At 45.9% G+C, this 24,596-nt stretch overlaps 1 protein-coding gene across 1 annotated transcript in view; it reads right to left on the reverse strand.

Moving 5' to 3' along the window:
* Nucleotides 1–2,015: 2,015 nt before the first annotated feature.
* LOC115082429 (liprin-alpha-2-like) overlaps nt 2,016–24,596 on the reverse strand; it is a gene marked incomplete at its 3' end in the record, with an annotated part of 61,107 nt that continues 38,526 nt past the window's right edge. Inside the window, 9 exon segments of the mRNA XM_029586660.1 lie at nt 2,016–2,087; nt 8,561–8,702; nt 11,840–11,931; nt 13,896–14,027; nt 14,394–14,477; nt 15,541–15,675; nt 16,430–16,576; nt 17,311–17,532; nt 18,155–18,256. Of these exon segments, the coding sequence (XP_029442520.1) occupies nt 2,016–2,087; nt 8,561–8,702; nt 11,840–11,931; nt 13,896–14,027; nt 14,394–14,477; nt 15,541–15,675; nt 16,430–16,576; nt 17,311–17,532; nt 18,155–18,256 (1,128 nt within the window).

Consider the following 24,596-nt stretch of genomic DNA (forward strand, 5'->3'; position numbering starts at 1 on the left):
ACCAATGGTCCATCCAGTTGCCCTGCAAGCTTCCCATGGTGGAATCTGCCGTGCAGGCTACCCCCATGGATGATCAGTCAGTTATGCTGACCTGCTTTGCTTATGGACTTAGCCGTACAATCAGTCCTGTGTTTTTTCCTTAATGTCCACACATCAGTACCCCAGACTGTAAAAACGTCTTGGCTCATGTTGGTTGTCCCTGAATCCAAAACTCCTCTTTCCCTCCACCCCACCACCCTCCTTCGAAGCAGAGAACGATGTTGCAGTTGCATTAAACCCTACCACTGAAGCAGAGAGCAATGATGGAGTTGCATCAATGGTATCAAGGCTTATTGGTTAAGGGTAGATAATCTCATGCCATTCTTTAAGGGTGGTAACTTCTGCTCTGTGCAGGTTACACTTATGCTTATCAGTTTCCCAAACTGTAAGAGTTGGGCTCCTCAGTTGCTGTTTAAATCCAATTCCCCTTGTCCCCTGCCGTTGAAGCAGAGAGCAATGATGGAGATGCATCAACGGTATCAAGGCTTATTGGTTAAGGGTAGTTAGTAGTAATCTCATGCCTTCTGTTAAGGGTGGTAACTTCTGCTCTGTGCAGGTTACACCCATGCTTATCAGTTCCTAAACTGTAAGAGTCGGGCTCCTCAGTTGCTGTCTAAATCCAATTCCCCTTGTCCCCTGCATTGAAGCAGAGAGCAATGATGGAGTTGCATCAATGGTATCAAGGCTTATTGGTTAAGGGTAGTAACCCCGCACCAGCAAGTTATCCCCATGCACGCTTTCTTCGTTTCCTGTAGGACTTGGCCGTAGAAGCAGACCTGTGCTTTTTCCTTTATGTCTGCTGTGTTTATTTAAAGCCATTCATAATTAGATTTGATTTATCATTACTGCGTAACAGAATCCCAGACCATGGAAGTCGGGGCCCTCGGTTGTCATATGAATCCAATTCCTCTTTTCTCCCCTGCCGTCTAAGCAGAGAGCAATGTTGCAGTTGCATTAAAAGCATCAAAGCTTATTGGTTAAGGGTAGTAATCTCCATGCCTTCTGCTAAGGGGTAGTAACTGCTGTACCAGCAAGTTACCCCCTGAACGCTTATTTCATTGCCGTCCTCTAGCCTCTAGAGATCCAGTATTTATCCAAAGCTCCTTTGAATTCTTTGACTGATCTTTTCTTCACCTCTTTCTCCGGAAGGGAAGTACTGTGTCCGGTACTGGAGGTTGCACATCCAGAAACGCATAGACGGGAAAGAGACCTTCTAGAGGACGAAAACCAAAATGGTGTGTGCGGTGAGTACTCCAGAAACCTTATGAAGGGATACCTGAGGACCCAAACAGGCACACCCACTAGTAGAGGAAGGACATTGCAAGGTATTAATAACGCACAGGGAGCAGACACTTCTCGGTGAGGATGTTCCAGAGCAAGGTGTCCTGATGTAAGGCTGGAAGTGGGTAGACACAGAAACTAGATAAGGAAATGTTTTCTTACAGAAAGGATGGTGAATGCATGGAACGGCCTCACGGGAGAGGCGGGAGGCAAGGCAAGGCAAAAACAGTAAAAAAAAAAAAATTTCAAGAAAGCCTGGGAATAAACAGAAGAATTAATAGCAGTGGGAAAGTGAAGATCCCATAGGGTCTGTGATATTGCAGTACGCAGGGAGCATGGGCAGATTGTCATCTCTGCTTCTATTTCAATCTACTCAGGCACTGGGGACTATAATCTACTCTTCCATTGAGTTTTATTCACTTCAAATTATCCTCCTTATTGTCAGATGAAGGCTTGATGATGGAGCAGTTCTGGCCATGCACATTTACTAGAGGAATTATTCTATGGGCTGTACGGCTAGGCTGGTGTCGGAAAACGGCGGGAGAACGGCTGTAACCTAATCTCTTCATTAATAGCATTGAGCTGTTCCTGCAGCATCAACGCCAGGGTCTGCGTGTCCGAGTGTCCGCTGGACGACAGCACCTCCATGGAACCAAAGACCGTGTCTCTGCCATCGTCCTACGTCAAGGTCTGACAGCTCCAGATCGCTGTCGGTAGTGTGCGCCATGGTGCCGGGGTACTCCGGGCAGCGGAACATGGTCCAGATCCTGCCAAGAAGAAGCCACAACATTAAGCAGAGGGAAGAAGGCATTCAATGGCATTAAACTGCTTTTCTTGGCCCAATGGCCGTTCCTTTATCCCCCTCAGCATCACAATCTCCCGCCTGGATCACAAATGCACTGGGAGAGTGAACAGAACATAACTGGTGTGGCAGTTGCCTCATGGAGCACTGCGGGCAGGGCAGGATAAGGCTTCCAAGGATATTAATGTTCCCCTATTGAATAAGCAGTTCCTTTCACGATACAACAGATGGAGTTTATCAGCTACTGCCAGATACTATTAATAGACTGTTATGTCAATTACTTCATTAGGAGCCACGAAAATTTGCCACCTGCTTTGTGTACAGATACTTTGTGAATGGAGAATTACACGCACAGATTCCAAATACGATCCACCTGTTCACCTCTGCACACCACCAGAACACCTTCTGCGATCCCATTACCCTTGGACAAGTCAACCCTATGGCTTTAGCTCAGATTTCTCCGGCTAAATATCTATGAGATCCTCCTCCGGGCCACGCAAGAAGACCCTCAGCAAGCACAATTTGTAAATCCTCTCCAGTGATCGGCTGCCCATTTCTTATTAAGAGGACGCGCATCACAATATTTTTACAAAGAGGCTCGTGCAATTACGAAGGGTTTTGTTTATATCAATTAAAAATTGATGGGGATGTGCATGCAAACCTTCAAATAGAGCACTAAAACCCTCATTAGCTATTCTCACCCTATTCTCTAACAAGAGCTAATATTACTAAGGGCATGGGTCCCTGGTAAATTTAGCAGCCGCTTGGAGCCTGGTGCTAAATTTGCAGCATTAACACAGAGGGAAAGATCTTGTCTCGGATCCTCTTCCTAATCTCAACATATGAATATTTGTATTTAGTTATATAGGGGGTCCATATTCACAAGTTAGCCCGCTAAATTAATATTTGGACACTTAGCCGGCTACATTCTAGTAGAATTTAGCCAGATAAGTTAGAGACGTTCCAGGGCCATAACGGGGAGGAGTTAGTTAGCCGGACGTGTGTATTCAGAGTTAGCTGGCTAATTCTGGTCGGCCCGTAGAGCTGTCCTAGAGTTAGCCAGTTCAACTTATTCGGCTAACTTTAAGATGGCCGGGTATATTCAGCGGCACGGCTGCACCACTGAATATACAATGCTAGTTAGCAGAGCTGCACAGTGGCTGAGTACGGACAGCTTATACCTTTTCATTGGCAGCTCAAGGCGAATGGGTCAGGGGATTTGTACTGGGAATGAGAGGGAGAGGGTTGCGGGACTAAGTTATAGCGTGGTTGTATGTTGTCGTGTTCTCTGCGTTGGTATTTCTCTCTCATTGGATTGGATTTGATGTTGTAACCTGTTCTGGGTGTTTTGCGCCAAGATGGGCTGGAAACCTAATATATGGAATGAAATTCATCTCTACAGGACAGGAGATTATAAAGCAATTTACAGTTGTATGAGAGCTGCTATCTCAGATAAATGTGGGTTTATTTAATAGTGCAGCAGCAGGCTGAACGTTAGAGGCATTGAGAAGGAATCAGTGTTAAAGGCGACTGCTAGTGTGGATCTGGAGCTGTAGGGCAAGCATTAAATCACATAACAAGGGTCATTGTCAAATGAACTTCTGCATGACAAATGGGGTTTTACCTGCAGAAATGACCCGTTTAAAAACCTTCCCGCCCAATATGCAGGTACAGTCTGCATGGGCGTAACTTTAGGTGCATAGTGGAAAGGTGTTCTGGTGGGGCGGGGGGTGCATGAGACTGGGCGGGGTTTGGGCTTACTTTTCGATTTTGAAAAGCACATGCACGCATTTTCTTGTAACAACTCCCCGCACAAATCAGCAGACGTAACTTTGTCTGGGCAAAAAACTTACGGGCCTAAAATTAGCTTTGAAAATTGATGCAATTTGTGCATGTAAGAGCCCACAAAAGTATGCAGGCTGTCATACAATTATCCCCGATGAGCGCAGGGGGGCAAGAGATGGCACAATAATGCAGCCTTCCAGAAGGAAGTGAGGTTTCCTGTAGTGTGTCTGTAGCACACACAAAAGTGGATGACTTCTAATCGTAAAGAATCAAAAATTACTAAAAACTCATTTATTCATTCAAGCTTTTCATTTACAATAATATCTAAATCACTTGTATCTGCATCCTATTTTTAACATTGTTTGTATAAAGTGTTTGCATTGTTTTTAAAATTATGTATGTGTTTTGAACATTTGTAAACCGCCTAGACGGATATATCATATCCATTTGTGCGGTATATAAAAACTTTAAATAAATAAATACCATGCAGCGCATGGCTCAACACATGACTGGACGCGCGTCCATATCCCCAATGCAAAATAGGGGTTAGCGCCCCCGATACAAAGGAAAATGAGCCTCCCACGCTCACATTTTTTACCCTCAAAAATTAACACCTGCCCTGGAGCAGGCTTTAATTCATGAGGCGTCCAAAAGGTGTACAGAAAAGCAGAAAATACTGCTTTTCTGTAGTTCCTCCGACTTAATATCATGGCGATATTAAGTTGGAGGAACCAAAAAAGGAGAACCCTAAAAAATATATATATATTAATTAAAAAATAAATAAAAGTGTGCCATCCATTTTCCTAGCCCGAGGCTGTACACAGGTTAGGAAAATGGATGCTAGTAAAATTGAGGACCTGTTTTCCTAACCCGCTGACAGCCACCTCTCCTGAGTGCCCGCTGCCGACGAGGCGCTAGTGACGCACAATTTTCCCAGTGCCTCCTTTTTATCATGGCAGCCCATTTAAATATAACATTGGGCGCCCCAGAGAGGTGCGTCAGCGGGCACTCAATCACGAGCCACCCGTTTTCCGCGAGCGCATCAACCTGTATGCGGGCCAGTCAAAGTGGCACTTTGCATACTGAGAAGCACCATGGGCTTTTCGGCGTTCCCTGGCTTGACTGGGGCTGAGGGTGCTGTGGAGGGGAGTCCCAGTCGTTTTAACACAGCAACGCCCACTGACTGGATTGAAGGTCCACCACTGTAAGGTTTTGCAAAGAGCCCTGATGTGTGTCCAGCAGCCGAGGACCATGGCTACGATGACTGGACTCTGTAGGGAGGTACAGATATACATCCACGCCACACAATGGCGCTGGAATCCTGGCCCACCAGCATCATTTTGAAACAGAGTCCTGGAGGGGCAGGAGAGTCTGGGGAGTGCCCCTGCCCCTTTGATCCACAGAGGAGGTTAGTGGTGGGGGGAGGTCCCTCTGCATTTGAAAATGAAAAGAAACAAGTGAAATTTTGTTTTTGTTTTGTTTTGTTTTCAAAATGAAATGAAATGGAAATTTTGTTCAAATCTCCTGTTTCGTTTCAGATAAAAGCACATCCCTATATATATATAATTTAGAACTGTTAATAATAACATCAGGGTTAAGCACTTTGTGATTACCCAGAGTTGTCAAATAGAAATATTGGTACCATGTATTTTTACTGAAATTTGCTAATATAAAGTTGAGTTATATCAAGTTGTATAAAATTACATTAATGTTTATCATTACAGTATTTAAAGGAAATATTATGTAATTTCTATTTTGAAAATTTTGCACAAAGCGAGACTGGTGTGGTTGAGTATGAATGAAAGTTGATTTTAGTGAGGTAGAGATGAGATATGTGTCATTTTATGAAAGTCTGAATTTGTGATATTTGTTGATATAAAAATGAAATAAAGGAAATATCAGAAAGAATATAATTGTGCTTTTACTCCACTCTGAAATGAGTGTTTTTGATTGTTATTATTTAATAGGCACAAGAAGAGAGAGTAGTATTGCCTAATATTAGGATTGCTATATATATATACATACATATACATATATATACATACACACACACACACATGAATATATATAAATATACACACACACACACACCTACATGAATGTACTGCAGTGTAGAATTAGCTGTTTCTTTGAAATGTATTTGAGTGTTTTATGTACCGTCATTCCATGTGAGAATCACTAGGTCACAACGGTGCACAGGTTTAACACTCACAGACAAAGGTAGGCATGCATACAGGTAAACATTGAAGGAAACATTTCAAATCTAAGGGTGTACCTCAAAGACAGACATATAGGATACATCTGTAATCATTATAAGGGGAGGGGGTCGAGAGAATGGGGTAATGTTCAATGTTCAAATAGTTTGGGATAACCGCTAAATTCATGTTTATGCCCACACACCCATTTACAATACTTGTGTAGGCACACAAGCACTAAATCAATATAAAAATAAGTCGATATACACTCAGGAACAAAAATGAATAAGATCTTAAAGTTATTCCCTCCCCCCTCCCCAATACACACTGCTGAAAATAACCTAGCGTGCTGCCCTGGCTGAAATCCAGGCTCTTCCACGGGCACAATAAAGGCCTCTTTCTGCCTTTCGGAGAGGTGGGCTTAGGCTGAGCTCCCCGCAGCTGTCACTGCATTATGAAATGGCAAATCCCCCCCCCCATGAATTCTTACAGGCCAAGGCAGCTGTCACGGAGGCAGAGGTTTGCGACACACGCCGGAGCGGCTGTGCGGCTCAGGGAGTAACCAGATCCAGCCCGATTAAGCACTCCTGGGCCATTCATTACAGAATCGGCAGGCAGGGAACGCCGAAAAGCCCATGGCGCTTCAGCACCGATCGCTCCCCGTATCCAGAGCGCACCGCGTTCCCTTCCCTGGCACGCTTTCGAGAAAGGGCTTTCGGTTTTCCGTGGGAAAACAAATACACGCACCCGTATTGGAGACACACAAAAAAAAATAATAATAATACTGATTGAATTAGCACAGGATGGAAGCTTGGGAGTTCACCAAGGAGAAGTTCCTACCAGCGGCAGCCGGGCTGCATCCACAGAACCCTCCCCCCCCCACTCAGACATTCACCTGCGTGGACGTCCTGACGAGGAGTCTGTGACTAAGGATCCGCTGTCCTGTGCCCTCATGAAGGAGAGGGACCGCAGGCCCCAAACCAAAAACAGCCTGCAGCTCGCACCATTCCTCTTCTCCCCATTGGGCAGGAGGTGGGGGTGACAGCAGAGCACATGCATGTGTGTTCCTCGTCTCTGGGGATGCCTGCCTCCGCCTCCCCCCCCCCCACAGCACATCTCCAGTTTAGTAAGGAAGTGCTGGAAAGGACGAGGAGGAGGAGGAGGAGGCGGCAGGCACCCACAGAGACAGTGAGCCCCTGTGCACTCCACATCCACGGTGCTGGAACCTCTAGACATGTGCCTGGATGGGCAGACAAGACAGGCTGAATGCTCTTTTTCTGCTGTTGTGTTCCTATGTTACAGAGCAGGATGAAAAAGGCTGCAGGTAGGGGCTAGAGGCTACAAGCAGGCAGGTAGGAGACAGGGAATGGGCCTGTGAGGCCAGGGACCACTGAGCCTGGGAGCTGGGAGAGGGGAAGACTAGTGCCGGTGGAGGCACGGAGAGTGCGGCTGGTGGGTGTGAGACTGGGGGCGTCTGGATCACAGAGCTGGTGAATAGGGGAGGTGGGAGACAGGCTGAAGGGATATTCACTGGGGGAGGTGGGTGCAGCCATGCATATATATATACATGCACATAAATAAAACCAAAGAAGGATACCACAGACTCTTAACCCTAAGACATCTGAAACCATTTCTCAACCCAGACGATTTCAGAACAGTCCTGCAACTACTCATTTTCTCCACATTCGACTATTGCAACTCCTTACTAGTAGGAATACCCTTTTCAACCCTCAAACCTCTACAAATATTACAAAACTCAGCAGCCAGAGTCCTAACAGGAACAAAAAGAAATGACCACATAACGCCCATATTAACATCACTCCACTGGCTTCCTATCACTGCAAGTATTGCCTAGAAAAGCAATGACCATCATTCACAAAATTTTAAACAAAGATGACCAAGGCCTAAACATGCTTAACATAACTCATCAAAAACCCTCTAGAAACCAACACTCCAATAACTCAAGTTACTTAAACATCCCTACCATAAAAGATGCACATCTTACAACAAGAGAAAGAGTCTTCTCCATCGCATTCCCCAAACTCTGGAACACACTACCTGAAGACTTGAAAACTCAGCACAACATAAAAACGTTCAAAAAAGACCTAAAAACTTTTTTATTCCGCAAATTCTTCACTGACCCCACTATCAACTGACCATACCAACCATCAAATGAACTCTCAACTCTAATCTCCAACCAAACTCGCTTCCCTCCACTTCCAACCCAAGAATAGTTATTTGACCTGACTTGTTTATTTCTATATATGCTCATTCTGTTATAATGTTTCAATACTGTTAAGAAAATAATATTCACTTTGTAAACCGTTATGATGGCTCTACCGAATAACGGTATATAAAACTCATCAAATAAATAAAAATAAATAAATATACAGTTTGGCCTTGCTATAGCCTCTCTTTCGGCAGTAAGGAGAACATGTGGCACAAAGTGTTCCCTCACCTTGGTCGCTTCCACCTGGAGATCTGGAAACCGTCCCTTCAGAGTTCGTCGCAGCATGGGGGACAAGCCGACAGCCTCGGGCAGCACCTCCACGCCGGAGCTGGGCAGGTGCCTCACATCCGAAGTGCTGCCGACGTGTGAGCTGAAAGAAACACAGACAGACATCAAACGGCGGGCTCGCCTGCTGCGTGTGACGAGTTTCTGGAGGGAAGCAGAGCTGCTCCCAATATGCATCGCCCAATAATTCTGCCAGCTCCCAGAACAGAAGCACTGCCCCGCTCAACAGCTTCTCCTCCCACCGCAGACAAACGGAAGCCAGGGTGGTGGTGAGTTTATCGTCGGATTCCTCTGGTATTGCAGCGCCCACCTGAGACATCCGTGCCATAGGAATGCCAACAAGCTTCATGTCGCCCCCGATGCTTCTATGGACCACTGATGCACTGGAGTAAGAAGACAGACTCAGCCCGACTTTTAGGCACAGAGTTTGTCAGCTCCCCCCCCCCCCCCCCCCCCCCCTACCTATGATTTCAGCTGATAAACAGCTACTAAAAATCAGGAAATGTGGCCAGGTGATCACAAGTTAGATATTGCACACCTTTAACAAGTCAGCCCCAAGAAAGGAAATACGTGATGTGGGTTAGGAAAGGATTTAATTTGATGGTCCACCTACACGTAACCGCGTAAAAAAAAAACCATGAGGACAGAAGGAGTCTTTGGTCAAAATAGAAAGAAGGAACAAGAAGGCCAGTGAGCCAAGGAGCATGAACCATCGCTCATCGTGAAAGGGAAGATAGCACACAAAACCTTCCAAGGCTCTCTCGTTTGTGGATGATTAAACCAAGGAATGCTTAATAACTGAAAAAGAAATGGAATCAGGAGCTGACAGGATGGAACAATCCCTGCCACCTATGTGAACTGCATTGCTTTAAATAATTGTTCTAAAACCGTCCCAGACACAAAGCCATAATGTCAGAAAGGGCTTCCCATTCCCCAGTTGGGAGGTGTCTGAGGGTTTGGAGATTAATTATTGTGAAGGATGCCAGAGGGTTCTTTGCTCTTTCCTTTTGGGCCCTCTTCCTCAAGGTGGAAGCGTCTGGGGCTCTACAAGGCAAGAAACCTGGATAGTTTTCCTCTCTAAAGTGGCCCCTACTGTGAGGGAGTCTGAGTCTAAGAAGATTCCTTTGGAGAGGAAAGCTTTCCCAGATCTCATCCACTGCAGCTCCCGTCTCCGTTTGTGACCCTTGTCCGTGATCAGCAAGAGCTTGTGAGCGGTAGTAAGCATGGTGTCTAAGGAGCCCTGAACTATGCAATCGCAATCTGCACCCAGCATCAGATCCCCCCCCCCGCGCGAAAAAGTAATATGCGAAGAAGAGACCGGAGAGAGTCCATCGCAAGAGAAGCTGTGGACGGGGGCCCGTGTGAGGACACCGCAGAATCCATACGAGTCCAGGTGCTTGCATCTGAATCCCATCTGGAAGCATCCAGTATGGGAGTCCCCAGAAGGCCCAGGGGGTCAGAGGGAAAGGCCTCTGCCTCAGGTCCTGCGGATAAGCGGCTCACTCACTTCACTTGCGCCCCATGAGGGAGGGTGCCATCGACGTGAAGACACCCGGGTGGCTCTCGTTAAAGATTTCAGTGGCGTGTCGGGCACGCACCTTTCAGAAGCTATCGTAGATTAAATAAATCACTTTTGTTTTTCCCGCTGCTGGACTGCATTTGTGCTCTGGAGCTGCTGAGAAAAGCCTGTAAGAGAAGATGCATCGTGGCCCAGAGGGATCCATTAACTAATGCACCTGTTTAAGCCAGGCTGCCAGATCGTCTGATAAAGAACAATTGCATTTGCTGTTTCTTTGGTGGGGATGCTTTAGTTCCGTATGCAGCTGCCCCTTCCTTGAAACGACTACATCTCAGCCCATCATCCTGCAAAATGTTTCACGGAGATAAATCCTGTAGACCCCGCTGCTAAGAGGAAGACCTGAATGTTCCTCTCCCAGCCATGGCCGAGAGGTGCTGCTGAGCTGGGAGACTCGGGACAACCAGCGGTCAACGAGCAACCCCCAAAAGAAGCACTAACTAGCGCTCCAGCCCGCCTCTCAGCCACAGGAGGGGACCTCAGTGCTGGAGCTATAATGAGGAAGACCGAAAGGACTGCTGGGAAGAAGCAAAGAACGACCCAATAAGCAGACAGGCGGTGTCTGATAACTCCTAGTGAGAGCCAGATGAGGAGGAAGGAGAGTGGACATGTAAGGGAGAGAAAGATGACCAACTTCAGGGTCCGTTCCATGTGTCACTTGGCATTCTCTCTCCTGGAAGGAGAGCAGTCAATTTCACAATAAGATCTTCTAACATAGTTTAGGGTTGAGTTGAGGAGCAGGCGGGTCTATGCCATTATTTTATTTTGATTTGAATTATGGATGTCTTATTGTCCACCACCTAGGGCCTAGGTATTGATGGTCTTAAATAAATAAATAAATAAATAAATAAATAAATAAACAAATAATAATAATGCTGAATATCCCATGTAAGTTAGCCGGATAAGTCTTATCCTGTGATGGCATACATCCACCTCTGCTTGTTCGGGACTGTATAGACATCCTGTGACAGCATTCATTTAATTAATTTAAAATCATTTATAGCCTGCCATTCTTAAGTAAAAGCCATAACAAGGTGGATACAATATACACATTGACAATAAATGATACATAAACATAATACAAAACAAGAATTCAAACAAACATGATAAATACATCACATAAATATATAATGCAGCAAAATATAACAATCAGTCATGGATAGGAGGATGTAGTGTTTTATAATCAGCCTTATCCAGGTAGTCTGATCATGCCAACCAATTAGGAGAATGTTATGCAAACAAACTAGCACATTGGTGTGTTAATTAGAGATGGTGACCTATTTAATCTAATGTATCAACAATGTTCTCTGACACTGCTTCCAAATTGCCTTGCTGGTAATCTTGCACTCTCCTGGGATACCCCATTTCCAATAAAGACTTTTCTCTTGAAGTTGCAGTATTAAGTGTTTATTTTACAGCCCACAACGGCAGTCCTAAAAGTTATCAGGATAACGAACTTTTTTCCGGATATACTCAGCGAAACACACTGCCTGCATTCTGCGGAACATGCCAGTGACGTTATGCGGATAACTTGCCCGCTCGCTGGCGCTGTGAATACGGAGGGGCTCTGTATCGCCTGTGGTCTTTCGCAGGAGACAATCAGGGCAGACAGCTGGTTACTGCTGCACTGAGAAGTATTGAATTACCTTGCATGCGTGCTCTCAGCGGGGACCCCACTTTTGGATTTCAACTGCTCAACCTCAACGTGTAACTTTTCAATTTCGTTTGCCAGCCTTCCCTGAAAAAAAAAAAGTTAGAAAAATGGCTAACGGAAAAGAGGCAGACTTTTGCACGTCATCTGCTCAGACTCTAAAGCGTTTGCTGCTGGGGTGAAAGATGCAATCCCAATCCCCGTTCTCTCTGCTCTTGGTGTTGCCCAGCTCCTCCCCTTCAGCAGGCCTTCTCCTCACTGCCCACACAGGAACCGGGCAAAGAAAAGCCCAGGTGGCTCAATCTTTAGACACTGGATAGCCAGATAAGTAGGAATGATCTGGTTATATTCAGCGGCTGCTAGTTAGCCGGATAAGTCAGTTCTCTAGCTTACCTGGTTAGCCGGACAATTTGGGGGCGGGCACCGGGCGGATCAGAGCACTGCTGCTTATCTGCCCAAGTTAGACCTGCTCAATAGCAAGGCTGAGATAAACAGATCATTTTTCAGTACTGACGCCAGGGAGTCCTGGACCTTTTCTCATTGGCACTGACCAAAGAGTCAAAGCCTTTCCCTACCTCTCCCCAGGTGAACACAAGAGCTCAGACCCAGAGACAGAGGAGGGAAACGGCAACCCTCAGAAGAGGCGACTGCTGCAATGTTCGGCAAGGCATTCCCCAGGAATACCCACAAATTCGGCAGCCCTCAGAGATCTGCTCCTGGAGAGAGGCTCTTATAGCTCCATCCTGCTGTGCAGAACAAGCCTGAGCATTCCAGGGCTTCTCCTCCCCAGTCAGGAATGCGTCTGCTCCTCGTCCTCCCCACCACGCCAGATTAGGCCTCCTCAATGCTCTTCCTGCCTGCCCACCTCTCACACTCTTCCTCCCTGCGCCTCCTCAACGCTCTTCCAGCCTGCCCACCTCTCATACTCTTCCTCCCTGCGCCTCCTCAACGCTCTTCCAGCCTGCCCACCTCTCATACTCTTCCTCCCTGCGCCTCCTCAATGCTCTTCCTGCCTGCCCACCTCTCACACTCTTCCTCCCTGCGCCTCCTCAACGCTCTTCCAGCCTGCCCACCTCTCATACTCTTCCTCCCTGCGCCTCCTCAATGCTCTTCCTGCCTGCCCACCTCTCACACTCTTCCTCCCTGCACCTCCTCAAAGCTCTTCCGGCCTGCCCACCTCTCACACTCTTCCTCCCTGCGCCTCCTCAATGCTCTTCCGGCCTGCCCACCTCTCACACTCTTCCTCCCTGCGCCTCCTCAATGCTCTTCCGGCCTGCCCACCTCTCACACTCTTCCTCCCTGCGCCTCAACGCTCTTCCGGCCTGCCCACCTCTCACACTCTTCCTCCCTGCGCCTCAACGCTCTTCCGGCCTGCCCACCTCTCACACTCTTCCTCCCTGCGCCTCCTCAACGCTCTTCCGGCCTGCCCACCTCTCACACTCTTCCTCCCTGCGCCTCCTCAATGCTCTTCCGGCCTGCCCACCTCTCACACTCTTCCTCCCTGCGCCTCCTCAATGCTCTTCCGGCCTGCCCACCTCTCACACTCTTCCTCCCTGCGCCTCCTCAATGCTCTTCCGGCCTGCCCACCTCTCACACTCTTCCTCCCTGCGCCTCCTCAACGCTCTTCCAGCCTGCCCACCTCTCACACTCTTCCTCCCTGCGCCTCCTCAACGCTCTTCCGGCCTGCCCACCTCTCACACTCTTCCTCCCTGCGCCTCCTCAATGCTCTTCCGGCCTGCCCACCTCTCACACTCTTCCTCCCTGCGCCTCCTCAATGCTCTTCCGGCCTGCCCACCTCTCACACTCTTCCTCCCTGCGCCTCCTCAATGCTCTTCCGGCCTGCCCACCTCTCACACTCTTCCTCCCTGCACATTAACGGCACAGCACGCCACGCTACGTCACACCTGCTCCAGTGGGCAATACTGCTAAACCTAACCGGAGCGTTTTGGTGGCCTTGGCATTCTCCTGGAGCTTCCTGCTCACTGGGCTTTGCTTCCCAACATTGTAGCTGCCCTGGGAGCTCCATCTCGACTTGCTCCATAGCATTTTACCTTCTCGTCCAAGGCCGCCATCCGCTCGTTCAGATGCAGTTGTAACCGTTCATTAGACTCGGTCAGTAATCGTTCCACCGTGTCCGACAAGCGCTTACTGTGCTCCTCGTTCATTCGCTCTCGCTGACGGGCCTGGAAATGGAACCAGCCCATTACATAAATCTGGAAACCTACGCCCAGAACCAGAACATGACGGAACACACATACCCATCCCATTATAGGATATCTAACCCAAGATGCATGAACTTGGACCCAGAACCAACCCCTGACAGGATACCCAGATCTAGAGACCCACAGACCTATATCCAGAGTCAGCACATTACAGGAGATCCAGATGCTGCCAGGTACCAGGCATTTCCAGAAGAACTGCATTGCAATGGGGGATTTGTCCAAGCTGCGTCCTGCCGATATTTTCTTCGGCAGGACAGAGGTAGGATAACTCTTCCTGTTAATCCCTGGAATTCTCTCTCCAGTTAATGAGGATTGGCCTCCCCTTACCCTGGCCAGCTCTTGGTTCTTCTCCGTTAGCTGATTCTCCAAGTGCCGCAGACGTTCCTCGATGCTTCCATGCTTCTCTTCGGCCTGCGAAAATCACAAGAAACTTCATGGGGAGTGTTCATTAAAGGCAGGAACACCCCCCACCCCTCACAGACATCCCGTGCAAGCCCCCTCTCATGACCTCGACATCCTACGGGAATATTCCCCGCGCACGCTCTCCTTGCAGTCACACCCTCCGTTTCAAAACCCGCAATGTCTTAGGTCAGTGACATGCACCTTTAATTATAATCCTGCCCCCTATTTTGGAAACATTTTCCAAGTCCACCCTACGGCTGTTCATATTACATTTGTATTTTACATGCATTGGTTTGATGGCTGCAGGAGGCTCCGATGCAGTGCCCCACTAACAGTGGTAGTGGTGAAGCAAGAGGAAACATCTAACGTCTTAACAGTCCCTTGGGAATGGGGTAAAATTCCACATGGAGAGAGGGAATCTTAGCGGTTTTGGTTTTGCCTGACCTTATCTACAAAGCGTTTGCTATTAATCCTGCCGCCTTGAAGGGCGAGTCGCAGGATGTTCCTGCAGGAGTGATGAAAGCAGTTTGTAAAGAGGTCCCTGAAGAGGGCTGGAGCAGGACGCTGATGAGAAACAGGACACCCCCCCCCCCCCACCCCCCTCCAGGTAAGCAGAAGACCTCCCAGGAATCAGTCATAGGATTGTTAAACTGAAGAGAGATTTCTACAGCTCAGGATGTCCACGGAACCGATACCGATAGTATTCCATAGCATCAATCATCATTTTGAGAGGATTTACTCCCATTCTGCGTCTCTGGATGGATTCTCCTGAAAATATCCTGTTTCCTCTATAGGGCACCCAAAGCTGCATTAGGCAGTAGAATCCACAGCAATAAAACTTACTTTCTTAAAATCAAACCAAATTTCTGTCTGAGTACCGTTAAATCGTATCCTCATTATACAGTGACCTTCTAAATCCTTATACACATTCTGCTCCTTGGTTTTCTGGTTTCAGGCTCAATCCATGCCATTTTTTTTTGCCCTGGGGCATCTAAACGGGCTCCAGCAGTTCAGATAAGACCTCGGACAGGCTCCCATTTCCCTTCCTATTTCCGCGTTTCTGCACCCTCACCTTCCTCAGGGCCACGATCCTCTCAGCAAGTTCTGCCTCCACTTCAGGCAGCGTCTCGGCTCTCCTCTCCATCTGCTGCAGCCTCTGCTCTGCCAGCTCCAGCCGCTCCTGGAGGTTCCGGGCCCTGTCCTCGGACTGCAACACACCCCAGGGGGAGACATGCACAGCACAAGACAAGAATCCTGCTGGTTATACGTGACAGAAAGAGAACAGAGACACTAGTGCTACGTGGTACCGTGGGACACAGTGACCTGAGAGGTGCACGTCAATTCCATGACGACAGAGACGTGAGTGCTACAGAGTGAAGCACAGTGACAGAGATACGAGAGCTGCATGACACACGGTGACCTGAGAGAGCCTGTACGGGTACGTGAGCCTTACTAATTCTGATGCTTAATGCCTTGTGTGTTAAAAGCTATATGCCTCCCTAGCAAGGAGAAGGACCCTCCCACCCACCCCATTTCCTGTTTTTCCTATTATAGATTGATTGAGAAGCAAACATTCAATTCTCCCAGCTTTACCCTATTACATAAAACGATCCCTGTCTGCAATTAAACTCTACCTATAAACCCATCTTTCAGATTCTTTTCCCTCATTCTCCACAAATACTTATGTTTCTTTTCTGTCTCTGTCTTGACTAGGTTGTAAACTCCACAGTTCAAGGACTGTCTCTGATGTGTTTGTGTGCAGGGCTGCATATACCTTGTAGCACTATATAAATATTAAATAGTAGTAGTACTGCAGAGGAATATAGAATGACATACAGGTGGGGAGGACAATTTTTCACTTTGGGACAAAGACCATTGTGCAGTAATCTTAGGGTTGTACGTGCATTGCACAGTGACAGAAACTAGTGCCAGAGTGACAGGCAGTCGCACTGCTTCATTACCTGGCGATGCAAAGATTCCATGTTGACCAACTCATTCTCCAGTTTGTCATTAAGATCGTGTACGGAAGTCACTTCTCTCTGAGCAGCTAAGTAGCGTTTTTCTAGGGTTGTGATTCGTTTTTCCATATCATCTTTCTGAGCCAGGGCCTGCACAAGGGAAATGGGAGTATTTGCAGAGTAAGACAGAGAGAGGCCCAAACACAAAAAGCATATTATCAAAAATCAGTAGTATTTCCACAGCAACACCCTCACACCATCCCCAGGAACCAGAAGCAATGTGCCCTGTAAGCTGCACACACAGGAACACACAGCATGAGCAGAGACCACTGCACACAAATTTGTACATTATGTTACACACAAGGACTTTTTTTGTGCACACAGTCCACAAAAAAATTAGAGAGAACATTGACCATGAGTATTCTGCCATTAACATACACCATCATAAGGAACTGGGAGTATTCCCCTGGTAACAAATACACACGCACCACATCCTCAGGAACTGAGAGTATTGCCATGAAAATAGACACACGCATGCACTAGAGTCCAAAGAGAAGCTGCACCGGGACACTTTCAGAGCTCATGTCGGGGACAAATCATACTGTGGGACATGGCTGCTATGTCCAGGAGATCAGAACACACCAAGGAGTAAGGTACAGACCATGTGTTTGGGAGGAGGGGGACAGTATCCAGACTCAACAAAATTAAACTAAATATTGAGGAGAGAATGTGACACAGCAGGACAGGGGCAGTGGTGGGATGTCATCTCTCAGACAGAGGTTTAGATAGAGGAGCAGGCAGCGGTGTGGCCTTGCCTCTCGGAGACAGAATAGGACATGCCCTGGGGCAGCGTCACCCAACGTTAAACGGAGCAGGCCCCTCACCTCTCGGAGATCCTTCTGGTGCTTGGTGTTCATTTCTTCTGACTTAACGAGGTCCTTCCTGGCTGTGGTGAGATCCTCTTCCAGCTCCTCGACCCTCGCACCCAGTGAGGACAGGCGGTCCTTCGTCTGCCCCAGCTCGCCGTTCTGTTTCTCTAGCAGCTCCTGCAGCTCCACTACCCGACTCTCCTCATCCTCAGGATGTACAGAGCCATTGGATAATTGCTGCAATGGGTCAGAACATTATTATTACACCTCAGTGCCAGCAGGAAAAAGCTCTCTACAAGGAAAGAGAAGGAACTGGTACCTCCCCAGAAGAGACAGTTCTGCAAATCTGTCCCCAAAATACGCTTACCCCAAGAACTGTGCATATCTCTGCAATCTCAGTTAGGCTTTAAGGAGGCAATAATGAAAGGATTTTACACTGGTAATTGCATCTTTACCCACCTAAAAATGCATTTTGATAACTGCTCCCACCTCCCCGCTGAATGCAAGAGGTGGAGTTAGGTTGGAGGCGTAAGAGGTCCGGGGAGCAGACAAGTTAGATGGATAACTTGTCACAGATATTCAGAAGGCCAAGCCTCCCGCTGAACACACTCGCCAGTTATCCCGATAACTTTATTCAGGCATATTTAGCACCATAGCTAAAGTTACCTGGGTACCTGGATGCCTTAGAACTTAATCGGCTATATTAAGATTATATCGCCAGTTAAGCAAACAAAAAAAAAATAATTTCCTCGGCCAGCAGGGCCTTTCCCTTCCCCTCCCACCCAAAAAGTGAAAGTCAGATGGGGGCCCAGCGCCCTGCCCCGTACTTTTTCCTGTAGAGAGCGTCATCAAGCCCCACCTTCCACAGAACCTTTGGCCCGGTCTCCCCTTCCTGCCACGGTGCCTCATCTTCTCCCGCAGTGGCTTGCTTCTTTGGGTGGCCCTGCTGCAGGGCTCTCACCTAGCAAGGAGCACAGACATATACCAGGCAGGAATACTGCTAAGGTACAGGGCATGCACCACAGGCAACAACTGGAGAAGGGCCTCTATGGTACAACTTAAAAAAAAAAAAAAACTATTTCTTAATAGGACAATGAGCAAGTTACAAATTATAAAACAATGTAAGTCACAGCTAAAAGACCACATTGACAAGAAAAAGGCAGTGCTGCTCTGGCAAAATAACAAATCTCGATGACAGAAAAATAATTACTGATGTATACGGGACATAAATTAATCTCCCTTTTTTTTGAAAATTTTTTTGCAAATAAAATAGTTACTTTCCCCCTTTTTTTTTTCTTTTTTTTTTTTTTAATCGGGATGAGTTTCTGTCCAAGGTGGCTCCAAGGTGGTGGGCAGCTCTACAACCGCAAAACACCGGACACAACGTTACGTTTCAAGTGAAGATCTGCATCGGGAGAGCAAGGTCGGCGTTTCTCAATCAATTTTTGCATCCAAAGTAACACGCCATGTCATTGTCCAGCTGGACGGAAATTCATCCCAATAAAAAAAAAAAAAAAAAGAGGGGAAGTAACTATTTTATATGCAAAAAAATTTCAAAAAAAAAAAAAGGTCATTAATTTAGGACCCATGATTAAGCATGACCTGCTAAGGACACGTATACATCAATTATGTGACATGCATGGGTGTTATGATGGTCCTTAACGGCAACAATTGAGCTATGTCGCCAGTGTAAAAGTTTGGTTAATTTTGTTTTTGAATGCTTCTTTGAATATTGTTTGTCACATTATATGCATTCTACTAATTGACTCCTTTAATTCTGTGACAGAAAAAACATGAATGCCATCTTTTTAACGAAAGCAGGGTATGAAGTCCAGAATCTGCTCCAAATGTTGTGTGATATTACATTTCTACACCTCCTTCCTTGCTCCACCAGTATCTTTATGACAGCATACCAGTGTCTCAGTATTTATTTATTTAATTTCAGCATTTATATTTTGCATGTTCCACAAGGTCACGGCATGTCCTAACAGTACATACATAATCATGATAAAAAATACTCTAAAAAATAACATCACGCACAAAATAAAAACCCTCTAAAAAATAAAATAAATAAAATCACACATAATAAAACAATTCAAACTCATAAATTAATAAAGCATAACTGTCAAGACTAAATGCAATAAACACAGATTAAAGCTGTATAGTATTCCAAAACACATGAATCTATCTGAGCTGTTTGGAAAAACTAAGACGGTGACTTTTAACTGATGCATGTGCTCAAATATGCGTGCATTTTCTGGGCACACGCCGATTTTATAACATGAGCGCATCTATGCATGCATGTTATAAAATCCACTATCCGTGTGCACGAATCCCGTCTCGAGCACGTAAGGGGGGGAATTTTAGTAGGTACGCATGGCAACACAATAGGCCTATTTCCCAGTTCCCTCACAGTTCTTCCCAGTAAAGGAGTAGACTTCCTAAACCCCCTAACTTGCCTCCCTACTAGCCCTGATCCCTTAAACCCCACTGACTACCCTTCTTTTTTGCTACTACACGCTGTCCATAGCAGAAGCAAGTTACGCGGTTGTGGGATCCCGGCACGCTCTAGTGCACGTAACAGACTTCATGGGTACAGTCCTGGCTTGCCCATGTCCTGCCCACTCCCAGACTCCACCCCATCCCACCTCTTTTTCACCTAACCTTTTTTATCCTATACTGCGTGCGTGGCTGTGGGCCTCTTAAAATCCACGCGGCACACACGCGTCCCAGTCACACACGTATCTCCCGGCTTTGGTACGCATAGGGCTTTTAAAATTCACCTTTAAGCATGCCAGCTAACCAGAGGTAGTGCATGTATCCAAAATTTGAATATGGGGAATCTGGCAGCCAGTAACATTTGAGAAACAAGCTTCTTCATTTTAGCAGAGGACTGAATGGGTCCCCAATCACCCAGCAGAAACAACTCAGGGGAAGGAGTCATCTCAAAGCCCAAAGTTTGAGACATTTCAGAGAAAACATTTCACCCAAAACCTCTGGGCCAGAGGGCAAGTTCACCAAACATGGATATGTGACCGGAAGTCCACACGATCTCCAGCAGAATTAAAAGTATAAAAATGTTGGAGACCTATATGTGTGGTGGAGAAGTTTAAGTATTAAGTCAGCCCTCCTATGACCCAAAGAAAAATGATGAGCCTCAGACCATAAGTCACGCCAGTCATCCTCATCAAGATTAATTAGTAATTCAGTACTCCATTTATGTATTAAGAATGCATTCATGCATCGCCAAGCACTGATTCAAGTAAACGTTGGTAGAGAGTAGATTACCTGAGGTGTAGTATTGTGTAAGGATAGTTTTAGGCAAGCTAGTTAGATCTCTGGAAGACTTTGTACCACGAACAGCCAGCTATGGATCAGAACAGACTCCAATGATTGGTAAGTATGACTCAATATATTGCATATAATTTAAGTACAAATACTGTACAAAGGTATGATACTGTCACCATCTGTTCCCTTATTCCTGAGACTTCCTGGCACCAATGTGCTGATAAAGAGCTGGGATGGCCCCAAGGAACATCTGGTATCTCTGGGGACATCAAAGACTAAGACATTTGGTATTTCTTTATCACCTGGGAAGATCAAATGCTAAAGACTAGAACCCATACCAATGAGCTGATAATGAGTTATAACAATTGATGTCTTTTACCAAAATGGGAGATCAAAGGACTGGAACCGAAATGCCTTTGAAACATCTAACTTGCAGAGGGATATATAAGACATAGCATTTGCTTATTTTAGTTGGACGAGCTGAAATGACCAGGGTGCATGTCTTTTTCAAAATCCCCGAGCTCGTAAAGTCCTTCAGATTTCTATGAACACTGGCTTATATAGAGGAGGGCGTATAAGGGAAGTGTTCTGTTCTTTATTATTCTTTGTTAATATTCTATCTTTATGTCTGTCTGTCTCCTATTTACCTGTATTGCTTTATATACAGCATACTGTGCTACTGTATTCAATGTTGATATTACTTTGCTGATTTATTATCCATATATTTACAACATTTAGTAAACTAAGTTTTCTTTTTGCAACATTTGCTTCTAGGACATAATATACCTCTCACGACCACTGTGCACAAGTATCCATCAGATTGAGTTGCCTAGCGGTTCATCCCCCAGCTTTCTTTTTTACTAACGAGTGTTTAGGGTTATTGAAAACTGGAAGGCTTACAGTCAGTATGTTATATTTATGAATAATGTAGTCGAAAGGTATAATTTGATCTGAAGATCTGTGTGGTCTAATATTTATTTATTTATTTATTTATTTATTTATCTAACACATTTTAAACCTCACGCCTCCCAAGTTCATAAAAAAAAAAAAAAAGGAACAAATATGAGCTAGGTGGGGTACCAAGAACAGGAGAAAGTGGAGGTGATTGCTCGTCATCAGCACCCGGCCTAGCACAGCCCAGACGCCACTCGTTGGACTATGTCTGCAGATACATTCTAAATCTGCGGATGAGAGGGCTCCAAGGTAATTAACTGTGCCAACTCTTTGCCCACTGCAAAAGCTTTTCCAAGAGAAACCCAAGCCACAGACACAGAGGGGCCATAATAAGCTGAGAGTTAGAACTGCATACTGAAATTCTGCCCACAGTTTCTTAATGCACATGCCAAAAAATGTTTTAACTCCTGATGCAGTAAGCTAATGGTCTGCTAATGCATCGGGAGTGTAAAAATATGTACAAAACAGAAAATGTGCGCACAGAAAAGGCTCAGCGTACATAAAAATATAATTGACGCACCTAAATCATGTTTTCTGGACATAAAATCCCAACTACAGGTCTCGGCACTGGAAGTCCAGCTTCCGCCCATACACTAAATTTAGCTCTAGAAATTTTACTCCACCTCGGAATAAGAGTTAAGTTTCCAGGGCTAAGACAGCACGAGGTAAGCCAGCGCATCTCTCTGCATTGGGGGAGGGAGGGGGTAATAGCTAATGCCTTCATTAGCATGGGATTTGCATGAGAGGGTGTTGTTATCTTAAATGCTCACTGTTGTGTGCATAAAACTCCTTGCCACATCAGAATAAAGTTTGCGCACACAAAAATGTGCACACAACTGTGGGGTAAACTGTGCCGAGATGGCCCCAGAGGGATTAAGCCCATCTCTTAGGGGCGCTAGACAAGCAGATCAGTAATATAGCTGAAGATTATGACATGCTGAGACACCTTTAGTTGTGGGGAGCCATACAGTGCTGAGCTTTGTATGCAAAGGGTTTTCGCACCAAATAACACAGGATACTGCGCCAATTAACCGTAGGATTTTTCATTCCACTATAAATATAGCGGAATGAAGAGCCATGGCTAGAAAATGGGTGAGGGGGTTGACAGCATGCACCCCCTGCCGCATCGTGGCAGTGTTTTTGGCCGCCGCGGTTGCGGCCATGACGCATACTATCGCCCCCATAGCGCCCCTGCAAAAGGTGTTGCTATTTCCGGCACTACTGCCGGCGATAATGTGTAAGGATAATTTTAGGCAAGCTAGTTAGGTCTCTGGAAGACTTTGTACCATGAACAGCCAGCTATGGATCAGAACAGACTCCAATGATTGGTAAGCATGAATCAATATATTGCATATAATTTAAGTACAAATATTGTACAAAGGCACGACACTGTCACCATTTGTGCATACAACGATAACGATGCGGTCATTATTGCTTGCGTTAGGGCATTATCGCATGCACTAACGGCCCATCGACTTTTGAAAAATGACCCCCCCCCCCCCCCCCCCCCCCCCCCCTAAGACATTAAAAGCTCTGCCAGGTACAGAGCACGGCACACGCTGACAGAGGTGCATCAGCCAGGGTTATACATTCATTCTCAGTACATTTAACTTTCCAGGCCAGCTGCAGGGAGATCGCTCCAAGCCTCCGAGTCCCTTTTCAGCTGTAGAATTTCAGGGCTTTGGTTACTATTATATAAATCCCGAAACTGCCTGGAGTTTACAAACCCCTAAATAATGAAAACTTCAAGGTCTTGAGTAAGAACTGGGACAAACAAGAGGGGATAATGAGTGTAGGTCTCAAATGGGAAGGGAGAAAGAGAAATAGTGAAACCTGACTCCATCTCCATCTGCTAACAGGGGAGCACATAACCCATTGGTCCTGAGTCCATCCGGCCACGTGCTAGGAAAACAGGCATTCTAAATGTTGGGGAGACCAAGGCACAGGTTAAACGTGAGCCAAGGGTCACTGGGTGCTCTACTATCATAGCAAAATCTTTAAGGATATCGCATGAATAACTGAAAAGTTATTAGAGGGGCAATGGGCAGGCAAGACCAGTTTCCCTGTAGGGAACCTTGACGATAACACTTATCGCAGCTATCAGTCATCTAGTAAAAATGCACTTTCAATTTATTTTTTATTTTATTAATTTTATTTTAAAGCTTGTAAACCGCAACTCAAAATTTCTAATCAGTTTGACAAAAGAACATTCATAAAAATCATAAAAAGACATTGACATAGTCAGTACATAAGAAAATAACTATTATAACTACCTTCAGTTTATAGTTCATGCTCCAGACTTTTATGCGGTTGACTGCTCCCTGCTGGCTACATATCCTCAGGGAATGCTTGAGAGAACAAGAAGGATTTTAATAGCTTCCTGAATTTTAACTTCGAGGACTCCTCCTTCAGACCGCGGAGCAAGGAATTCCATAAGACATAGAAAAGTCTTTCCCTAGATTGGTCTAAGCGAATAATTCATGGTGAAGGAACACTCAATAGGAATTGATTGGCTGATCTAAGCGTACGTTATGGACGGTACAGTTTTAAAGCTGTATTAAAGCTAGGGGCTGCAACGCCATTCAAATACCAGCATTAAGATTTTTAAAGAAAGTTCTCCACTTGATGGGAAGTAAATGGAGGCCAATTCAAGACAGGTGAAATATGCTCACGAACCACTGTCCCAGTTATTACCCGAGCAGCCGAATTCTGGGCAAGCTGTAAAGCCCTCAAGGATTTTTGTAGAAGACCAAGATACAGCGCGTTACAATAATCAAGAGATGAAAGAGCAAGAGAATGAAGAACAGTTCTTAAATCCATCTCACATTTAGGAACGGTTGTAATCTTCGGAGCAGATGGAGCTTAAAAAAAAAGGCACCTTTCACAACTTTTGAAATTTGAGGCTTTAGGGATAGGGGAATGTCCATAATGACCCCAAGATTTCTGGCCTCACCCTCTACTGGACTTTCAACACCATCCAAAATCAAAGATTTAGGGACCTTCAAATTAGGATATCTGGATATAAGATATAAGATTTCAGTCTTAGACATATTTAACTG

This window comes from Rhinatrema bivittatum, unplaced genomic scaffold (genome assembly GCF_901001135.1).
Source record: "Rhinatrema bivittatum unplaced genomic scaffold, aRhiBiv1.1, whole genome shotgun sequence".
Lineage (NCBI taxonomy): Eukaryota > Metazoa > Chordata > Amphibia > Gymnophiona > Rhinatrematidae > Rhinatrema > Rhinatrema bivittatum.